The following is a 17,891-nucleotide window of genomic DNA, read 5'->3' as shown; positions in this document are numbered from 1 at the left end:
ACTGAGGGCAGGAGGAGAAGGGGGCGACAGAGGATGAGATGGTTGGATAACATCACTGGCTGAATGGATATGAATTTGAGCAAACTCCAGGAGATAGTAAAGGACAGGGGAGCCTGGTGTGCTGCAGTCCATGGGATCACAGAGTCACACAAGACTTAGTGACTGAACAGGAGCACAATGCTCAAAGTCATCTTCCATAAACATGAAATGCTACATACTTTAATGACTCCCTGTTTCCTGAAGAATCAAGTAAAACTCCTTTAGCCTAAAATTCAAGACCCTACTTCAGTAGACTGATGATGCTTACTTTGTAAGTCCTGTCTCTCCTCGCCACCACCCCATCCCCTTAGTGAAAAGTGAAAGTGAAAGTCACTCAGTTGTGTCTGACTCTTTGCGACCCCATGGACTATACAGTCCATGGAATTCTCCAGGCCAGAATACTGGAGTGGGTAGTCTTTCCCTTCTCCAGTTTTAGCCAAACCAATCTTCTCAAGTTCCCCGAGAAGAAGGCACATTCTCTACTTTCTTCCAGGTCTCTTCCTCTCTCCCAGCTGCATCAGGCTAGCTCTTTCTCTTCCTTCAGCCGAAACAGGAGTTGTTCTGGAGTCTGGGCCATGGGCACCACTCAGAATGGCCCCGACATCTAGAACCTCCACTATAACGCTTGTTCAGTTGCTAAGTTGTGTCCGACTCCTTGTGACCCCATGGGCTGCAGAGCGCCAGGCTTCCCTGTCCTTCAGTTATCACTTACCTACTTCTGCATCTCTCTCTTGAAAATGGTCTGTTAGTCCCGAAAGGACAGAGACAAGGTCTGTCTTCCGAGGTCTCAGGACTCTGCTCAGCTGTGAGCTTGTCTAGTGAAGGTGTGAGTGACCGAATGGGTGAGCTGCGCTATCAGGTGGCGTGCCCCATTCACACGATTAGATTATTTTTTAAAGAATTGATTAATGCCCAAAAAACCCCACCCCACACCTAAATCCATGATGAACAAAATACCAAAATTTTCAATGAAGTCTGGTTAAGAGTGCCAGGCAGGGCCATATTGGAGTCTGAGGCAAAAGGAAGAGTCAGTAATACAGATTTGGATTCTTTAAAATTGCATTAAAATGTTATTTATCTGGATTACTGAACTTTTTGGTGCTCCCTTAAATTTTGCACCCAGGTGAACACCTCACAAACTTTACTCTAATTCTGATCTGGGAGGGAAGACTACCAGGCTTGGACAGGCATGGTACAGGGGTCAGTGCCCAGCAGAGTGTCCTGGGTGGAGTCCTTTGCCTGGAGAAAAATCATTCTGGAGTTTTCCCTACCCCACTGAACTGGAGCCTAAACCCAAGAAGAGGAAGGGACTTGGTTGGGAAGAGGGGTTGGGGGCGGGTAGTGGTTAGGGATGTGGCTTCCTTAACCAAGGTGAGCACCACACACTGCCCAGTCCAGCCGTGGGCTGCCTCCCTGCCTCCCAGACTCCAGGAACAGGGTCCGCTAAGGCATGAGGGTTTTGTCCAGCAGGAAAAAGAAACAAGGGCAGTCCCAGATGAAGGGGCATCTCAGGCTCACCAGAAATGAGGGGAAGGAGGAGGAGCTGACATGATGGAGCACTGATTTTCAAATTTTCTAGTTTCAGGATCTCTTTATATTCTTCAAAATTATTGAGGGCTCCAGGGAACTTTTGTTTACATGGGTTATATCTCCCAATGTTTACTCTATTCAAAAGTAAAAATGACATTCTAAAACATTTTGTTTTTAAATATGAAACCAATAATAAACTCAGTTCATGTTAACATAAATCATGGTTTTAGTAGAAAGTAACTAAAGTTTTCAAAACGTAAACAATTTAGGGAGAAGAGTAGTGTTAATTCACATTTTTCTTTTCCAATCTCTTTAATGTTGGATTCAATGGAAGACAGCTGGGTTCTCACGGCCACTTCCTCATTCAATCTATTGTGATAATACTGTTTGGGTTGAAGCATATGAAGAAAATCTGCCCTCCCACAGTTGTTAATTTGTAAAGGGAGAAATATTTTAATGGATTTTTTTCAGACTAATTGATGATATTCTGTTTTAAAAAATTATTTATTTATTTATTAGCTTTTTGACTGCACTGGATCTTTGTTGCTGTGAGTGGACTTTCTCTAGTTGCAGTGCGTGAGCTTCTCCTTGCAGTGGCTTCTCTCTAGTTGCAGAGCACCGGCTCTAGGGCATTGCTCTGTAGTTGGTGGCGCACGCGTTTAGTTGCTCTGCAGATCTTCCCAAACCAGGAGCCACACCTGTGTCTCTTGCATCGGCAGGTGGATTCTTAACCAGTGGACCACCAGGGAAGTCCCCTGTCATCTGTTAGCACTGCGATGTATTGGTCTATCTTGCCTTTTGAATCTTTTACCTCTGCGTAATTTGGAAACATCATGTTTTCCTCTTTTAGAAAACAGTGGTTCACTGAGATATATAGGTCTTCCGAGTATTGACCTTCCATTATAAGGTATTTGAAGGACAGGGAAGCCTGGAGCATTGCAGTCCATGGGGTTGCAAAGAGTCAGACACAACTTAGCAATGAAACAAGAACAACAATTATAAGGTATAAAAATTGCATTTATTAATGTAACTACCAAGCGCATCAGAACATTCTTTCACTGTTGGAAAGGTGTCAACCTCATGCTGGCAGATACAATTTTCCAAAATTTCTAGTTTTCTCTTGTTAAGTTCAAATCTTGTCACTGGCAACAAGAATGCATCATTTGTTTTCCTTGATGAGACAGGTTCACTTTATTTATATTTGAGAAAAAGTCTGCCAAATACCCCAGCCTCTGAAAAAGCATAGTTTGCCAGTCATTTTTTCAAGTGATAACGGTAATATGAAAAACAGCTCAGCTCACAACTCAAACAATGGGACAATGGTCTTTTTCTGAAGACAACCCCTGTATTCCAGTTTGCAGCAGCGATGTTTCCTATGTACTTCCCATTCTGATACACAGATTATTAAAAAGATGTGTAGGAACTTCCCTGGTGGTCCGGTGGCTAAGACTCAGTGCTCCCAGTGCTGGGGGTCCAGATTCGATTCTTGGTGGGGAACTGGATCCCACATGCTGCAACTAAAGATCCCACATGCCTCAACTAAAGATTCCAAATGATGGAACTAAAGATCAAAGATCTGGCATGCCACAGCTAAGATTCAGGGCAGCCAAAAAAGAAAAATATTAAAAAATAAAAAATTTTAAGAAATAGAAAAATTAAAATAAAAAGAAGTGTACTTAAGATTTAATAAAATAATTTCCTTTCTTTATCAAGGACATTTAAAAGTGAAATTGGCTTTTTTTTTTTTTTTTTACATGGAATGCATGGCTGTGAAGAATACGACACCTGTGACAGTTTGGTGTCTCTGCCTTGATTGGTGCTAAGGAATCAGCAGTTTTATTCACCCTTTTGTACCATTAGCACAAATGTCAACACAGTGAAAAAGACAAATAATATCTTGGTATTATTATGATGATCGCTTTGACCTCATGGATCCCCTGAAAGCTCTCTCTGGTCCCTCATTTACATGGACCACTCTTTGTGGGTTATTATCCTGTACCTTTGGGATAAGATGGCAGAACAGGTCACCTTTAGGAGTGGGAAAGTTCCCAGTTGAGTAGAAGCTAGCAATTTGCTGCTGAGGAAGCAACGTATGTATGTGTGAAACTGATTCACTTCACTGCACACCTAAAACTAACACAGCATTGTGAACCAACTGTACTCTGGTAGAAATTTAAAGAATTATGTAATCAAATCAACTATGTAATTCACAGTTTCACTGGAGGGTGAGTTTTTTGTTTTTAAAAGTAATCACAATGATGTATTTGAATAATGGAACCTACATTTATTCAGCTAACATAGACAAACCACCACCATACTAAATGGAGCAAAGAACAAAAACTTTCTCAATCAACAAAATTCCAGTTACAACCATTGATTTCTTTAAATTCACCTGGAAGTATCCCTAGACATCTTCAAGTGTTTCCAATGCTCTGCGGCTCATCAAAGGGTGGGTGTAATTAACAAGGCTAATTATTACCCATTCCTTTAAACTTTTTTTTTGTTTGTTTGTTTTAAATTTAGTTATTTTTGGCTGTGCTGGATGTTTGTTTCTGCGTGGGTTTTTCTCTAGTTTCAGAGAGCAGAGGATACTCTAGTTGTGGTGTGCAGGCTTCTCATTGCTGTGGCTTCTTTTGTTGCAGAGCACGGGCTCTAGATCACAAGCTCAATAATTGAGGTGCATGGGCTTAGCTTCTCCACGGCAAAGGGGATCTTCCCAGACCAGGGATCTCCTGCATTGGCAGGTGGATTCTTTACCACTGAGCCATCAGGGAAGCCCCCTCTTCTTTTTATTTGTTGGTTCATGGTGCTGGGAATAGAGCAGAATAGACAAAGTCCTTGATCTCATTTTGCTCACAGTTAAGTGGGAGAGGGTGAAGCAATCATACAAACAAGAATATGATGACAATCGAGCTAAGAAGTACAGGGAGTTTTGAGATGGGACCTGACCTGACCTGCAGCTCACTGAAAAACTCCCTGAAGGAGTGAAATGAAACTAAGGTCTGAAGCATGAGTTGGAGCTGGCCAGGTGGAAGTATATGTGAATCCGGAAGAGTGTTCCAGACAGGGGCCTGGATGTGCCTGGAGCCGGCTCAGGCAGGAGAGTCCTGGGTGGGCTCGAAGACCCACCTGGGAAGTCCATTTTGGCTGGAGCCCGGTGAGAAAGTGGCACAAGATGAAGGTGGAGTGGCAGCCAGACATCAGGGCAAGGGTCATCAGATGGCCATTTTTTTCAGTTCCTGAAACTCTTTCCTGCCCTAGTCCTAGACCCACACAGATCCCTCTGCCTGGAGCACTCTTCCTCGGCTCCTCTGTCAGGCCTCCACAGAAATGTCACTTTCTTTCAAAGTAGATCTCTTTTTACTTCATATTAACACCCCATTTTCTTTGTATAGCAACCAAGTTTGTTTACATTGCCTTTGTCTGTCTCCCCTATAAGACTGTAAGTTCCCTGAGGGCATGGTCCTGTCTGTCCAGTTCATCCTGCCTCTCCTATGTTTAGCAGTGAGCCTGACATGCAGTTGGAGCTCAGAAATATTTGTTGGATAAACGTATGAATGAACCAGATTTGAGATTCTGGCTCCATTCCATAATGCTGTGTGACCCTGGCCAAGTCACATGACCATACTATACTCTGTAAAATGGGGATTTTACTTCCTATCTCAAAGGGATTTTGTGAGACTCAAAGGAAGTAGTGCCTATGGAAGTACTGAGCAGAATGCCTGGCTTCAAAAGAGGTTCTCCTAAGTGTTTTGGGTTTTTTTTTGGCAGCATGCAGGATCCTACTTCCCTGACCAGGGATTGAACCTGTGTCCCCTGCATTTGGGAGCATGGAATCCCAACCACTGGATTGCCAGGGAAGTCCGCTCCTAAGTGTTGTCTTCCTTGCTTCTCGCTGTCAGCTCCCTACTTTTTCTCTGGACTGTGATACATGATGAGCTTTGGGCCTTGCTTAATTCCAACTGAGTCTCTTGACATCCCATCCCCTCAGCTGCAACACAAACATCAGAGGTGCTTCCAGGCTTATGTGATGGCACCATAGCAGGAGGAACAAGAGTAGAGGGGAGGAAATACTGGTTTTGATGGAGAGTGGATGAGAGTGATGAACTGTTGAAAATGGACCAGACTTTGACTAGTGTGATTATGGCTAGCTTTAATCTTCTTTAATATACAGTTGAATCTTGAACAACTCAGGAGCTAAGGGAGGCAACTCTCCACGCAATTGAAAATCTGCTTATAATTTTAGTTGGCCCTCCCTCTATGGGGTTCCATATCTGTGGACTCAAACAACCTTGGATTGTGTGGTATTATAGTATGTATTTAATTTTTTAAAAATCCATGTATAAGTGGATCCACACAGTTCAAACCTGTGTTGTCCAAGGATCAACTGTCCTTAAAAAAAAAAAACTTTTTGTTTCTAAATGATTTTAGGCCTTTAAAAAGGGTGCAAAATAGTATAAAGAGCTCGTGTATGGACTTCACCCAACATTCTCAATTCATAAACTACAGTACAGTGATCAAACCCAGGACATGAACATGGATACTGAGTTATCTAAATTATAGACCTTATTTGAACTTCACCGGTTTTTCCTCTAATGACTTTTTCCCCCAGCTACCAACCCAGGGTCCCATGTCTCACTTAGTTGTCCTGTGTCTCCTTAGTATCCTCTGATCTATGATAACTCAGTCTTTCCTTGTCTTTTATGACCTTATTTATTTATTTGGCTGCGCTGGGTCTTAGTTGTGGTGTGTGGGATCTAGTTCCCTGACCAAGGTTGAAACCCAGGCCCCCTACAATGGAGGTGTGGCATCTTGGCCACTGAACCACCAGGGAAGTCCCAACCCTGACAATTTCGATCATTTATTTTGTGGAATGTCACTCAATTTAAGTTTGTCTGATGTTTTCTCATGACTAAATTGAGATTTTGCATTTTTGACAAAAATACCACTGAAGTAACGTATGCTTCTCAGTACATCATACCAGGTGTACTTGATGTTGCTATGTTTTACTAACAATGATGCTATTCTTGATTGCTTGGTTAAAGCAATGTGTTTTGGGTTTCTCCACTATACTTTTATTTTAAAATTATATTTAAAAATTTAAAATTACTAAAGTAAAACATGCTCCTAAAAAGTTCAAACAAACAAAAAGTATAAAGTAAATATCCTTCCTACCACCTCTACCTCACCTTCCTAGAAGTTACTTACTTGTCAACACTTTGAGGTATATCATTCTAGACCATTTTCTATATCATAGACACATATATAATGAGTTCATACCAATTTCTTTTGTTTTGTTTTACTTAATAATATTATCCAGAGACAATTTCCCTTGTCAGTACAATTAGATCTAACTCGTTCTTTCTAATAAATAGCTGCTATTTCATTCTCTGGGTGACCCTAATTTACACTTTTGTATTTTCCAGATTTTGTATGAGCATGTAAATTATTTTTTTAACATAGAACTTTATCATCAAAATTTCTATTTCAAATTTCATCAATACAAAAATATTCAAATTTTGTCAGAAAATTAAAATCATTATAATTTAAATTAATATTAAATTTTATATATTTCATCACCAGGAATAGATTACCTAAAACTTTAAGTCAAAACGAGGTCAAGAATAAAAAGATACGTTTTAAAATGAAACAAGAGAAAAGAAACTCCACTGCCACTGATTTTATTGAATCTGAGGCCCTTCATTTTAAAAACACACCATTATTTTAGGTAGGAAGAAAAAACATTGTCAATTAACTGGAAAATGCCATCAATTTTAGAGTTTTTAAAATGTGCAAAACAGGAGTCTTAAAACAGAGCAGACAAGAGAGTACCATGTTGGCCCTTCATTAACCAGAATCCCTATGTGGTCTTTCAGGAACAGGCAGGATCCTATGACCAGCAGCCACTTCCAGCCCATAGCGATGGAGCCAAACAATTCCTTTCGTGTGGACTCCGAGTTCCGATACACCCTCTTCCCAATTTTTTACAGCATCGTCTTTGTGCTGGGGGTCATTGCTAACAGCTATGTGCTGTGGGTCTTTGCCAACTTGTACCCTTCCAAGAAATTCAACGAGATAAAGATCTTCATGGTGAACCTCACCATGGCTGACCTGCTCTTCCTGGTCACCCTGCCCCTGTGGATCGTCTACTACTACAACCAGGGCGACTGGATTCTCCCCAAATTCCTGTGCAACCTGGCTGGCTGCTTCTTCTTCATTAACACCTACTGCTCAGTGGCCTTCCTGGCTGTCATCACTTACAACCGCTTCCAGGCAGTGACAAGGCCCATCAAGACTGCTCAGGCTACCACCCGCAAGCGTGGCATCCTTCTGTCCCTGACTATCTGGGTGTCCATTGTGGGCGCAGCATCCTACTTCTTCGTCCTGGACTCGACCAACAAGGAGCGCAGCAAGAGCGGCTCGGGCAACATCACACGCTGCTTTGAGCATTACGAGAAGGGCAGCATCCCAGTCCTCATCATCCACATCTTCCTCGTGTTCAGCTTCTTCCTCGTCTTCCTCGTCATCCTCTTTTGCAACCTGGTCATCATCCGCACGCTGCTCACGCAGCAGGTGCAGATGCAGCGGAATGCCGAGGTCAAGCGCCGGGCGCTCTGGATGGTCTGCACGGTCCTGGCTGTGTTCATCATCTGCTTCGTGCCCCACCACCTCGTGCAGCTGCCCTGGACCCTGGCCGAGCTGGGCTTCCAGGACACCGACTTCCACCAGGCGATTAACGATGCGCATCAGGTCACTCTCTGCCTCCTTAGTACCAACTGCGTCTTAGACCCCATTATCTACTGTTTCCTCACCAAGAAGTTCCGCAAGCACCTCACGGAGAAGTTCTACAGTATGCGCGAGAGCCGGAAGTGCTCCCGGGCCACCTCGGAGACGGGCACGGAAGTGGTCCTGCAGCTCAAAGATGGCCCTGTCAAATCCCTCAGAAATTAGTCTAACTGTTGGAGCCAGGCCCGGAGGCTTCTTCTCCACGGACATCATCGACTGACCTGAGGGGGGGCGGGGAGGGAAGGGGTGTCTGCTGTGGTCCTGGCACCTCCTCCCTGGGCACTGGTGGCTGGTTAGGTATGGAGGCTGCCTCACCAAGGTGGGGGTGCTGGCAGAACCAGACCGCTGGGAAATTCAGAACTTGAACGAGCCCCTTCAGCCACCTTTGGACGCATGCCATATAACCTTGGCTGGCAGAGTCATCCCAGTCTGATGGCTCTGGAAGGGATGTCAGGACCAGGAGGCAGTCCTTGTGAGCAGACTCTAAGTCACCCAGTTCACCCTACCAGGGCGGCAGTCCCAAATGAGTCAGGCCTACAGTTTTGGACCACCACTCTCATCACTGAAAAGGCAGAGAAGGGGTTTGGGGAAAGGGATGCTCCCCTGGCTATGGCACTGTCTTTGGAATCGACTTCTGAGCTAGGAAGATCCCACCCAGTCTCCACTCACAGGCACAAGGTCTTTGCGACACTTCCTAGGGGAGTGTCCCAGGTGGAAGGGGAGCCACTTCCACCTGGCTTGGTGGAACGTTTTCCTAATTCATGTATAAACTTCTACTGAGTGGTGACCAGAGAAGATACATGCATGGGCCAAAAACTAGAACAGGGAGCCTTTCTCCTGAATCAGATGAGTCTCTTCCACCGGCCTGGGGCAGCTCTGGGGCGGCAGGAGAAACACAACCGCCACTTCCACTGTCTGTCTCAACAAGGAACTCTGAGAAAGTAACTCCTGTGAGGCAGCCACCCACTGTGGGCGGGCAAGCCCCGTCAAAGCCAAATTGGGGCCCTCCAGGCCACTGTGATGCCCAGAGGCTTCCATGGGAAACGACACTCAGGCTGAGAAGTGCCTGCGGGTGAGTGGGGCCTCCAGGGTGGAAGGAGCCTGTCATCTCCCCTCCCTGCCTCACTTTCTGGGAGGCCCCTCTGATTGAGCTCCCAGGAGGTGAGGGGAGCACCTATAATCCCTCGGGCAGGCAGGCACTTTGCACTCTGGGTGCAGAAGAGAGGGGGAAACTGCTCTTGAGGAGCTCTGGATGTCTGATCCTCCTCTCGCTCCCTGAGCACCTGCGGTGTGAACCTGGCAGCCTCAGACTCAGGGGCTTGGAGGAGCCTGCCCCGATTTCCAGAAACCATCCTCCCTTCCAGCCAGTGTCCCTGCAAGGCTGGGATCCTGGTTTCCGGCACACTGGACTGATTTTGATAAATGTCTATCAGTGGGCCAGTGACCTACTTGGTCCAGTCGCCATGGGCTGGACTTAGCAGAGGTGACCGTGTGAACAGTGCAGTGGATCTGAACTTTGGTGTCACACAGACGCCGGTTCAAGCTGCGGCTGTGTCACTTCCTGCCAAAGGACTGTGAGCTGGATTTCCTACCTCAGAGTTGTTAGGAGGATCAGCTACCTCTTGGTCAGGGTGACTGCTCCTCCCAGAGTCTCTCTGTTTTTGACATTTTGTTCCCCCTAAATCTTCCAATAGGGGATGAGAGGTGAGTGTCTGGCTCTTGTGGGGTCAGACAGGTTCTCCCTTGGGAATAAGCAGCAAAATTCAGGGATGCTCTTTCAGGTTCTGCAGGCCACTCACCTGAACTCATATAAACTCTGGAGCTGTGAGTGTGTGTGTGTGTGTGCTCACATATGTGAGGTGTGTGTGTGCCGTCAGCACAGCAGGATGGGGAAGGTATCTGCATGAACGTAGTAGAGATAATGGCTTTGCTCAGAAAAAGAGAAAGAGATGAGATGTGCAGAGAAAAAAAGAAGAGATGTGCAGAGTCAAGTTGAGACCAGAAGGGACCGCAGAGGCCTGGAGAGAAGAGGGGATGATGCTCCCAGGGGCCTGCTGGCTCCCCCCTCTAATCGAGCCCTCTTGCCCAGCCCTTCTTGAAGCTCAAATCCGTGCTACTTCCTTTGGGTCCTTGTGAGATTCCCTTGTTAGGATACACTCTCCTATTTTGCTCAAGTTCATTTGAATGAGTAATAATATCGATTACTTTGCAACCAAGAGAGCTCTGAAGGAGATAAATACTTGTATGCTAAAGCAGTGTTTCTTGAATTTCAGCCGTTTGTGTACCCATATCATGAATTTTGCAAGATCCATGTACCATCTGTATGTTTTGCTCAATAAATATTTTTCTCTAGATTGAGTCACTTTTTTAAACTTACACTTATTTAAAAGGTTGCTTTAGAACTAAACTGTAAATGAAGGTGAATGCCACCTGGCACACATAGAGGGTAAACATAAACATAAACTGTCAGTGTTAAAATCAAAATGTTCTTGGCATCCTATTTACAGTCACCTCACATGCCCCACAGCTTGCACAACACACTTTAGGAGTTGTGGCTGTGATGTATATGAAGCGCACAGGGGTCTGTATTTGCTAAGTGCTCAATAAAGAGACACATGTTTCTGAGGTGATAGCTTGTGATCGCCCCTTTGCTTCTCACAGAAAGTTGCCCAAGCTCACTCCCACCCAGGCTCAGGAGAGTGGTGGAGTATTTTAGGTTGTAGCTCATGCTATGACTCATGCATTATCTCATACTCTGAACACAACCACCTTCCCCCTCTGAGCCCCATGTTCCTCTCTGTAAGATGAAGGAATTGGACCCTCCTATTTCCAAAAATTCTGATTTTCTGAAAATCCTTGACATCTTTTAAAAAATATAGATATATTAATAAAACTTTGGGGAAATATATAAATTAAATTCCTTTCTTAAGTGTCCCTAGAGAGGCTTCTTAAACTCTCTCACAATAAGTGCGTGTATGTTTCAGTGTGTGTTCATGTTACACCCTGGGGAAGCAGGATGCTTTTTAGACAGAGCTCATTCTAGTCTCGAGTGAGAAATGTAGATACACTGATGATTAAGATTCAATTCCTTCAACTATACTTCAATCTTTAAAAAAAAAAGAGAGAGAGAGAGAGAGAGAGATTCAGTTACTGCCCCCAGGGTAGGAAAGAATACATTGAAATGGATAAACTTCAATACTTATTAAGGTATTAAAAAATTGCACCCTCTTAGACCTAAAGTGCTGCTAGGTCAATTAACTCATCTGGAGGAATTCAGGAAGTCTGCCTGCTCAGAGGGGCTACGTGACTGTAGAAATTACATAGTGTGGAATGCATTTCTTGCAATGGTAACAGGGTTGTGGAAAAAGCTGAGTTGTAATTCTTTCAATGAAATATCACCAATCAGGATTTTCAGTCCATATTGCACATCAAGAAGTCCTCACCCTGCATTTTCCCCTGATCTCAGTCTTGACCCCAGGGAATTACCAGTGATCTCAGAGAACATTGGCTCAGGGAAGACCTGGTCCCTTACCTTATCCAGATGAGTCATGGACACTAGAGTAGTAAGGGCAGCTCACAGCTGGCTAGAACTGGGCACAGCTGTGCCTATTTCTGCTCATCTCTGTTATATCTGTGCTTAAGACCTGAGGCCATAGCAGATACAATAAAACTCTCTTGTAAAACACTTGTTTTTTGAAGACTTGGTATTTCTGTAATACAAATCATGATTCCCCTGACATATATATTTCAGTCCAGTTGCTCAGTCATGTCCAACTCTTTGCGACCCCATGGACTGCAGCATTCCAGGCTTTCCTGTCCATCACCAACACCCAAAGCTTGCTCAAATTCATGTCCATGGAGTCAGTGATGCCATCCAGCCATCTCATCCTCTGTCGTCCCCTTCTCCTCCTGCCTTCAATCTTTCCCAGCATCAGGGTCTTTTCAAATGAGTCAGTTCTTCCCATCAGGTGGCCAAAGTGTTGGAGTTTTAGCTTCAGCATCAGTCCTTCCAATGAATATTCAGGACTGATTTCCTTTAGGAAGGACTGGTTGGATCTCCTGCAGTCCGAGGGACTCTCAAGAGGCTTCTCCAACACCACAGTTCAAAAGAATCAATTCTTCAGTGCTCAGCTTTCTTTAGAGTTCAACTCTCACATACATACATGACTAGTGGAAAAACCATAGCTTTGACTAGATGGACCTTTGTTGGCAAAGTAATGTCTCTGCTTTTTAATATGCTGTCTAGGTTGGTCATAGCTTTTCTTCCAAGGAGCAGGTGTCTTAATTTCATGGCTGCAGTCACCATCTACAGTGATTTTGGAGGCCAAGAAAATAAAGCCTGTCACTGTTTCCCCATCTATTTGCCATGAAGTGATGGGACCAGATGCCATGATCTTAGTTTTCTGAATGTTGAGTTTTAAGCCAACTTTTTCACTCTCCTCTTTCACTTACATCAAGAGACTCTTTAGTTCTTCTTCACTTTCTGCCATAAGGGTGGTGTCCTCTGCATATCTGAGGTTATTGATATTTCTCCCGGCAATCTTGATTCCAGCTTGTACTTCATCCAACCCAGCATTTCGCATGATGTGCTCTGCATATAAGTTAAATAAGCGGGGTGATAATATACAGCCTTGACGTACTCCTTTCCCAATTTGGAACCAGTCTGTTGTTTCATGTCCCATTCTAACTGTTGCTTCTTGACCTGCATACAGATTTCTCAAGAGGCAGGTCAGGTTGTCTGGTATTCCCATCTCTTTCAGAATTTTCCACAGTTTGTTGTGATCCACACAGTCAAAGACTTTTAGTCAGTGAAGCAGAAGTAGATGTTTTTCTGGAATTCTCTTGCTTTTTCTATGATCCAATGGATGTTGGCAACTTGACCTCTGGTTCCTCTGCCTTTTCTAAATTCATCTTGAACATCTCGAACATCTGGAAGTTCACAGTTCACATACTGTTGAGGCCTGGCTTGGAGAATTTTGAGCATTACTTTGCTAGCGTGTGAGATGAGTGCAATTGTGCAGCAGTTTGAACATTCTTTGGCATTGCCATTCTTTGAGACTGGAATGAAAACTGACCTTTTCCAGTCCTGTGGCCACTGCTGAGTTTTCCAAATTTGCTGGCATATTGAGTGCAGCACTTTCACTGCATCATCTTTTAGGATTTGAAATAGCTCAACTGAAATTCCATCACCTCCACTAGCTTTGTTCACAGTGTTGCTTCCTAAGACCCCTGACATATTACCAGTAAACTGTCCCCCCATCTACCCAGTCATCTGTCCATTTGTCCATCATCCATCTACTTATACATGTCTCCATTCACCCATCCATCTAGGTAACCAACGAACACCTATGGAGTACCTATTTTGGCCCAGTAACTATGCTAAGCAGTTTTTAATCTAATATCTCACTATAGCTTTATACCCTCCTTGAAAGGTAGGTGATTCAATTCAATCCCCATAGAAATGAACAAAATAAATAAAGATCCAAGCTGACTGAACAAGACAGTGGATGCCTCCCAACTACTTGTCACAAAAGGAAGGGGCCTGCTTTTTTGTGAGCCCCAGATACTTGCTTGCCACTTTCACAGATCTTATCTCACTGATCCCTCACAACCGCTGTATAGATTTATTTCCATGTCCATTTTCTAGATGGGGAGATTGAGACTCAGAGGGCTTCAGGGATGTGTCAGTGTACCTGAGCTACTCAGTGGCAGAGTAACGTTCAAACCCAGATCTGCCTGAATAAATATGGGTCCCTTCCTTTTTCTCCTCTCCCCAAGTGACTGCACCCTGGCCCAAGCCCCTCTACACACTGTCCTAGCTTTGATGAGTGCTGGGGTAGGGATCTCATGAGGTCCCTGCCTTTCTCCCTTGGGGCTTCTGTGCTACCTACGCAGGTGGAAGCCCTGGTAGGGATGACTTTCCTGGGCTGAGGCTCCTGCGGTCTGTTAGGGAGGGCACTCCTGCAGTGAATACAGTGTTCCAAAGAGCTTCTGAAGCCAGAGTGCCATTGTCACTGGAGCTAGAAGGTGACCTGGATCCTGATATTTCTGCAGGAGGAGGGAAAGGGGTAAGTGAACAATCAACAGCTGCTGAGCACAGATCATGTGGCTGGCACTGTGGAGGGAATGTCAAGTCCTTACCTATTGATGGAATTGACTCTTTCCTCTGCCTGAATTACTTTCACCCAGATTTCTGTATAGCTAACTCCATTGCCTCCTGCAAGACTTTGCGCAAATGTCCCCTTCTTAGGGAAGCCTGTGTTGATCAGTTCATTTAAAATAGAATCTGAGAGAGTCAAGTGCTTCCCCAAAGCCACTCAGTCATCAGCTGGGTCATGTCCAAAGGCCATGCACTTTCCATTCTGCTGCACTGACTTCCTCTGTCGACATCCTTCATGACATATGATGTGAAGGCTCATATCTTCCTATTTTCCCGATATGAAAAACAAGTATCAAGGCATGAAATGACTTATCCAAGGTCACATAGCAATACCTTGGTAGAACTGAGATGCATAAATCCCTTTTCTCACCTTGGTTTTTGTAAGACACTTCTCTGGTCCACTTTTCCATCTGAATGCACATCATTTTCCTTCATCACCATTCTCCAGGCCCAACCCCCACAATAGTTCTAGTGTGGGCAACACATATCTTTGACTTGTATGTTCCCTTCGAAAATGTAGTGTTATTTTCCATGCATATTGATTTTAAATTTACATAAAAGGCATCATTTACATAAATTGGGCTATTGGCCTCATTCTGGTTCTCATTTTTTTTTCCCCAATCAGCATTGATTTTTTAAAAATTTACTTTTTTGGCTGTACTGGGTCTCTGTTGCTACATGCAGTTTTCTGTAGTTGCCATGAGCTAGGGCTACTCTCTCGGAGAAGGCAATGGCACCCCACTCCACTACTCTTACCTGGAAAATCTCATGGACGGAGGAGCCTGGCAAGCTGCAGTCCATGGTGTTGCAAAGAGTCGGACACGACTGAGTAACTTCACTTTCACTTTTCCTTTCATGCATTGGAGAAGGAAACGGCAACCCACTCCAGTGTTCTTGCCTGGAGAATCCCAGAGACGGCGGAGCCTGGTGGGCTGCCGTCTATGGGGTCGCACAGAGTCGGACACGACTGAAGTGACTCAGCAGCAGCAGCAGCAGCAGCAGGACTACTCTCTAGTTGTGGAGCATGGAATCTCTCTTTTTGGTGGCTTCAGTAGTTGTGGCACAGGGGCTTAGTTGCCCTGAGGCATGTGGAATCTCCTGGACTAGGGATCCAACCCACGTCCCCTGCATTGGCAGGCAGATTCTCAACCACTGGGCCACCAGGGAAGTCCTCAGCATTGCTTTTATGATGTAACCTTGTTGAAGTGCGTGTATCTGGCTCATTGATGCAAACATCTGCCTGGCTCACCTCCATCAGGTGAATCTACATTTTTCTTACCTGTTCCCCTGACAATGGACACTTACGTTACTTCTAAGTGTAAGGACATTTAGGTTACTCCTAAAAAAACCTCCTTTTTCTGCAAACAATGATTTGAGGAGAGGCTTCCAGATGTTCCCCTATGAACCAGTGTAAGAATTTGCCTGGAATGTATACCCAGGAAATAGCTAGGTCATAACCAGTGCTAGGTCATAAGCTATACCGGTATCTAACTGGGTGAAGAGATGCCAAGTCAATTCTGGAATGGCCTCACCAGGCTACACACCCACTCATGGTTACAGGAAAGTTTCTATTTCCCCAAATCTTCACTCACACTTGGCATTGTCCAACTTTCAAGCTGCTGTTAAGTATAAAGTAAAGTCTTGTTTTTAGTTTGAATTTCTCTCAGATTACTAATGGGCAGTATTCTTGGGCTTCCCTGGTGGCTCAGCTGGTAAAGAATCTGCCAGCAATGTGGGAGACATGGGTTCGATCCCTGGGTTGGGAAGATCCCCTCGAGAAGGGAAAGGCTACTCACTCCAGTATTCTGGCCTGGAGAATTCCATGGACTGTATAGCCCAAGGTATTGCAAAGAGTTGGACATGACTGAACAACTTTCTCTTTCTTTCTTTCTACTAATGGGCTTTTAATCATGTTCTCTTTAGTCATTTGAGTTTGTTAGTCGCTCAGTCATGTCCGACTCTTTGTGACCACATGGACTGTAGCCTGCCAGGCTCCTCTGTCCATGTAATTCTCCAAGTAAGAATACTGAAGTGGGTATCCCACTTCTCCAGGGAATCTTCCCAGCCCAGGGAAGTTTGCATTTCGGGCAGACTCTTTACTCTCTGAGCCACCAGAGAAGCCCAGTCATTTGAGTTTGGATGCAGATAATTCCAGGTCCAAAGAATACACAGTGTCATATAGTGATCAGTAAAATAGCCTCGAGGTCCATATGAAGTGAAGTGAAAGTTGCTCAGTCATGAACGACTCTTTGTGACCCCGTGGACTATACAGTCCATGGAATTCTCCAGGCCAGAATACTGGAGTGGGTAGCCTTTCCTTTCTCCAGGGGATCTTCCCAACTCAGGGATTGAACCCAGGTCTTCCACTTTGCAGGTGGATTCTTTACCAGCTGAGCCACAAGGGAAGTCCTTGTGGGGTCCACATGGCCAGGGTTCAATTTCTGCCTCTGTTTCTTCATCTTTAGATGGGAATAATTTTACTGTGAATGTAATAGTGTGATTTTGAGGATTTAAAGCTTCTCAGGACAGTGCCTGGCACAAAATAAATACTTAGTAAAGGCTCTGTCCTGCCCTGATAGAGTGCGTCGTTCCCCACAGCCTCCTTTCCCACTCGAGCACACAACCCCTTCTCCCTTGTTCCTTTACATGAAGTTCATATTGCATATTCATATGAATTTTCCTTAAAACTGTGAAACTGTGAAAGAGAGTGTTAAAAACAAGACAACAGGGCCAAAATGAAGTCACTTATGCTAAACCCCAAGTCCCAACCAAGACCTAATACCTAACTTGATTGCAGTTTTAGCATCTCCCAGTAATGAATTTCTTAAACCAGTCCATCTGAAATCATCTAATTATTGAGGTCGTCAGCCTCATACACCCCTGCCTTCCTCGGCTCCTAAAGGAAGATGAACTTGCCACTGCCAGTTTTTTGTTAGTAAAACTTCCTTGTCCTCACCCCCTTTTACCAATAAAAATCTTTCATTTTGTGCTGCTCCTTTTTGCCTATTAGAAGGGACATTGCCTGACTGAATAAATTCAATAATTAGCCAATAAGATCTTTAAAATCTACTTAGTTAAGTTTTGTTTTTTTAACAAGAGGAACAGAGTGTGATTAGTCTGACTTTTTTTTAATATAAATTCCTGGGTCATTCTAAAATACATTCAGAGAGAGTTGGTTTTTTTTTTTTTTTTGGTCCAAGAAAAGTTTTCATGTATTTGTTATTGAACCGCACAGACCGCTAGTGAGGAAACATGAACCTTCAGGAGCCAAGCACTCCTTCTCTCCCATAAGCTGTTCAGACAGTAGTGATATGCTCAATACCGTGATTTGGTTGGTTAACATGCAAGTGACCTTAACACACCATAAACGTGTGCC

At 44.3% G+C, this 17,891-nt stretch overlaps 1 protein-coding gene across 6 annotated transcripts in view; it reads left to right on the top strand.

Moving 5' to 3' along the window:
- The window catches only part of PTAFR (platelet activating factor receptor), a 43,818-nt gene extending 33,111 nt beyond the window's left edge, over positions 1–10,707 (top strand). For 5 of the 6 annotated variants that reach the window (XM_043909437.1, XM_043909441.1, XM_043909440.1 and 2 more), the window contains one exon: positions 7,446–10,707. In XM_043909437.1, coding sequence (XP_043765372.1) covers positions 7,446–8,520 — 1,075 coding nt within the window. In that variant the 3' untranslated portion in view covers positions 8,521–10,707. Of the gene's footprint in view, positions 1–208; positions 311–7,445 lie in introns of those variants that run through there. The other variant, XM_043909438.1, reaches the window with a different exon arrangement.
- The last annotated feature ends 7,184 nt before the right edge of the window (positions 10,708–17,891 follow it).

This window comes from Cervus elaphus, chromosome 8 (genome assembly GCF_910594005.1).
Source record: "Cervus elaphus chromosome 8, mCerEla1.1, whole genome shotgun sequence".
Classification (NCBI taxonomy): domain Eukaryota; kingdom Metazoa; phylum Chordata; class Mammalia; order Artiodactyla; family Cervidae; genus Cervus; species Cervus elaphus.
This window is presented reverse-complemented; position numbering and strand designations above follow the sequence as displayed.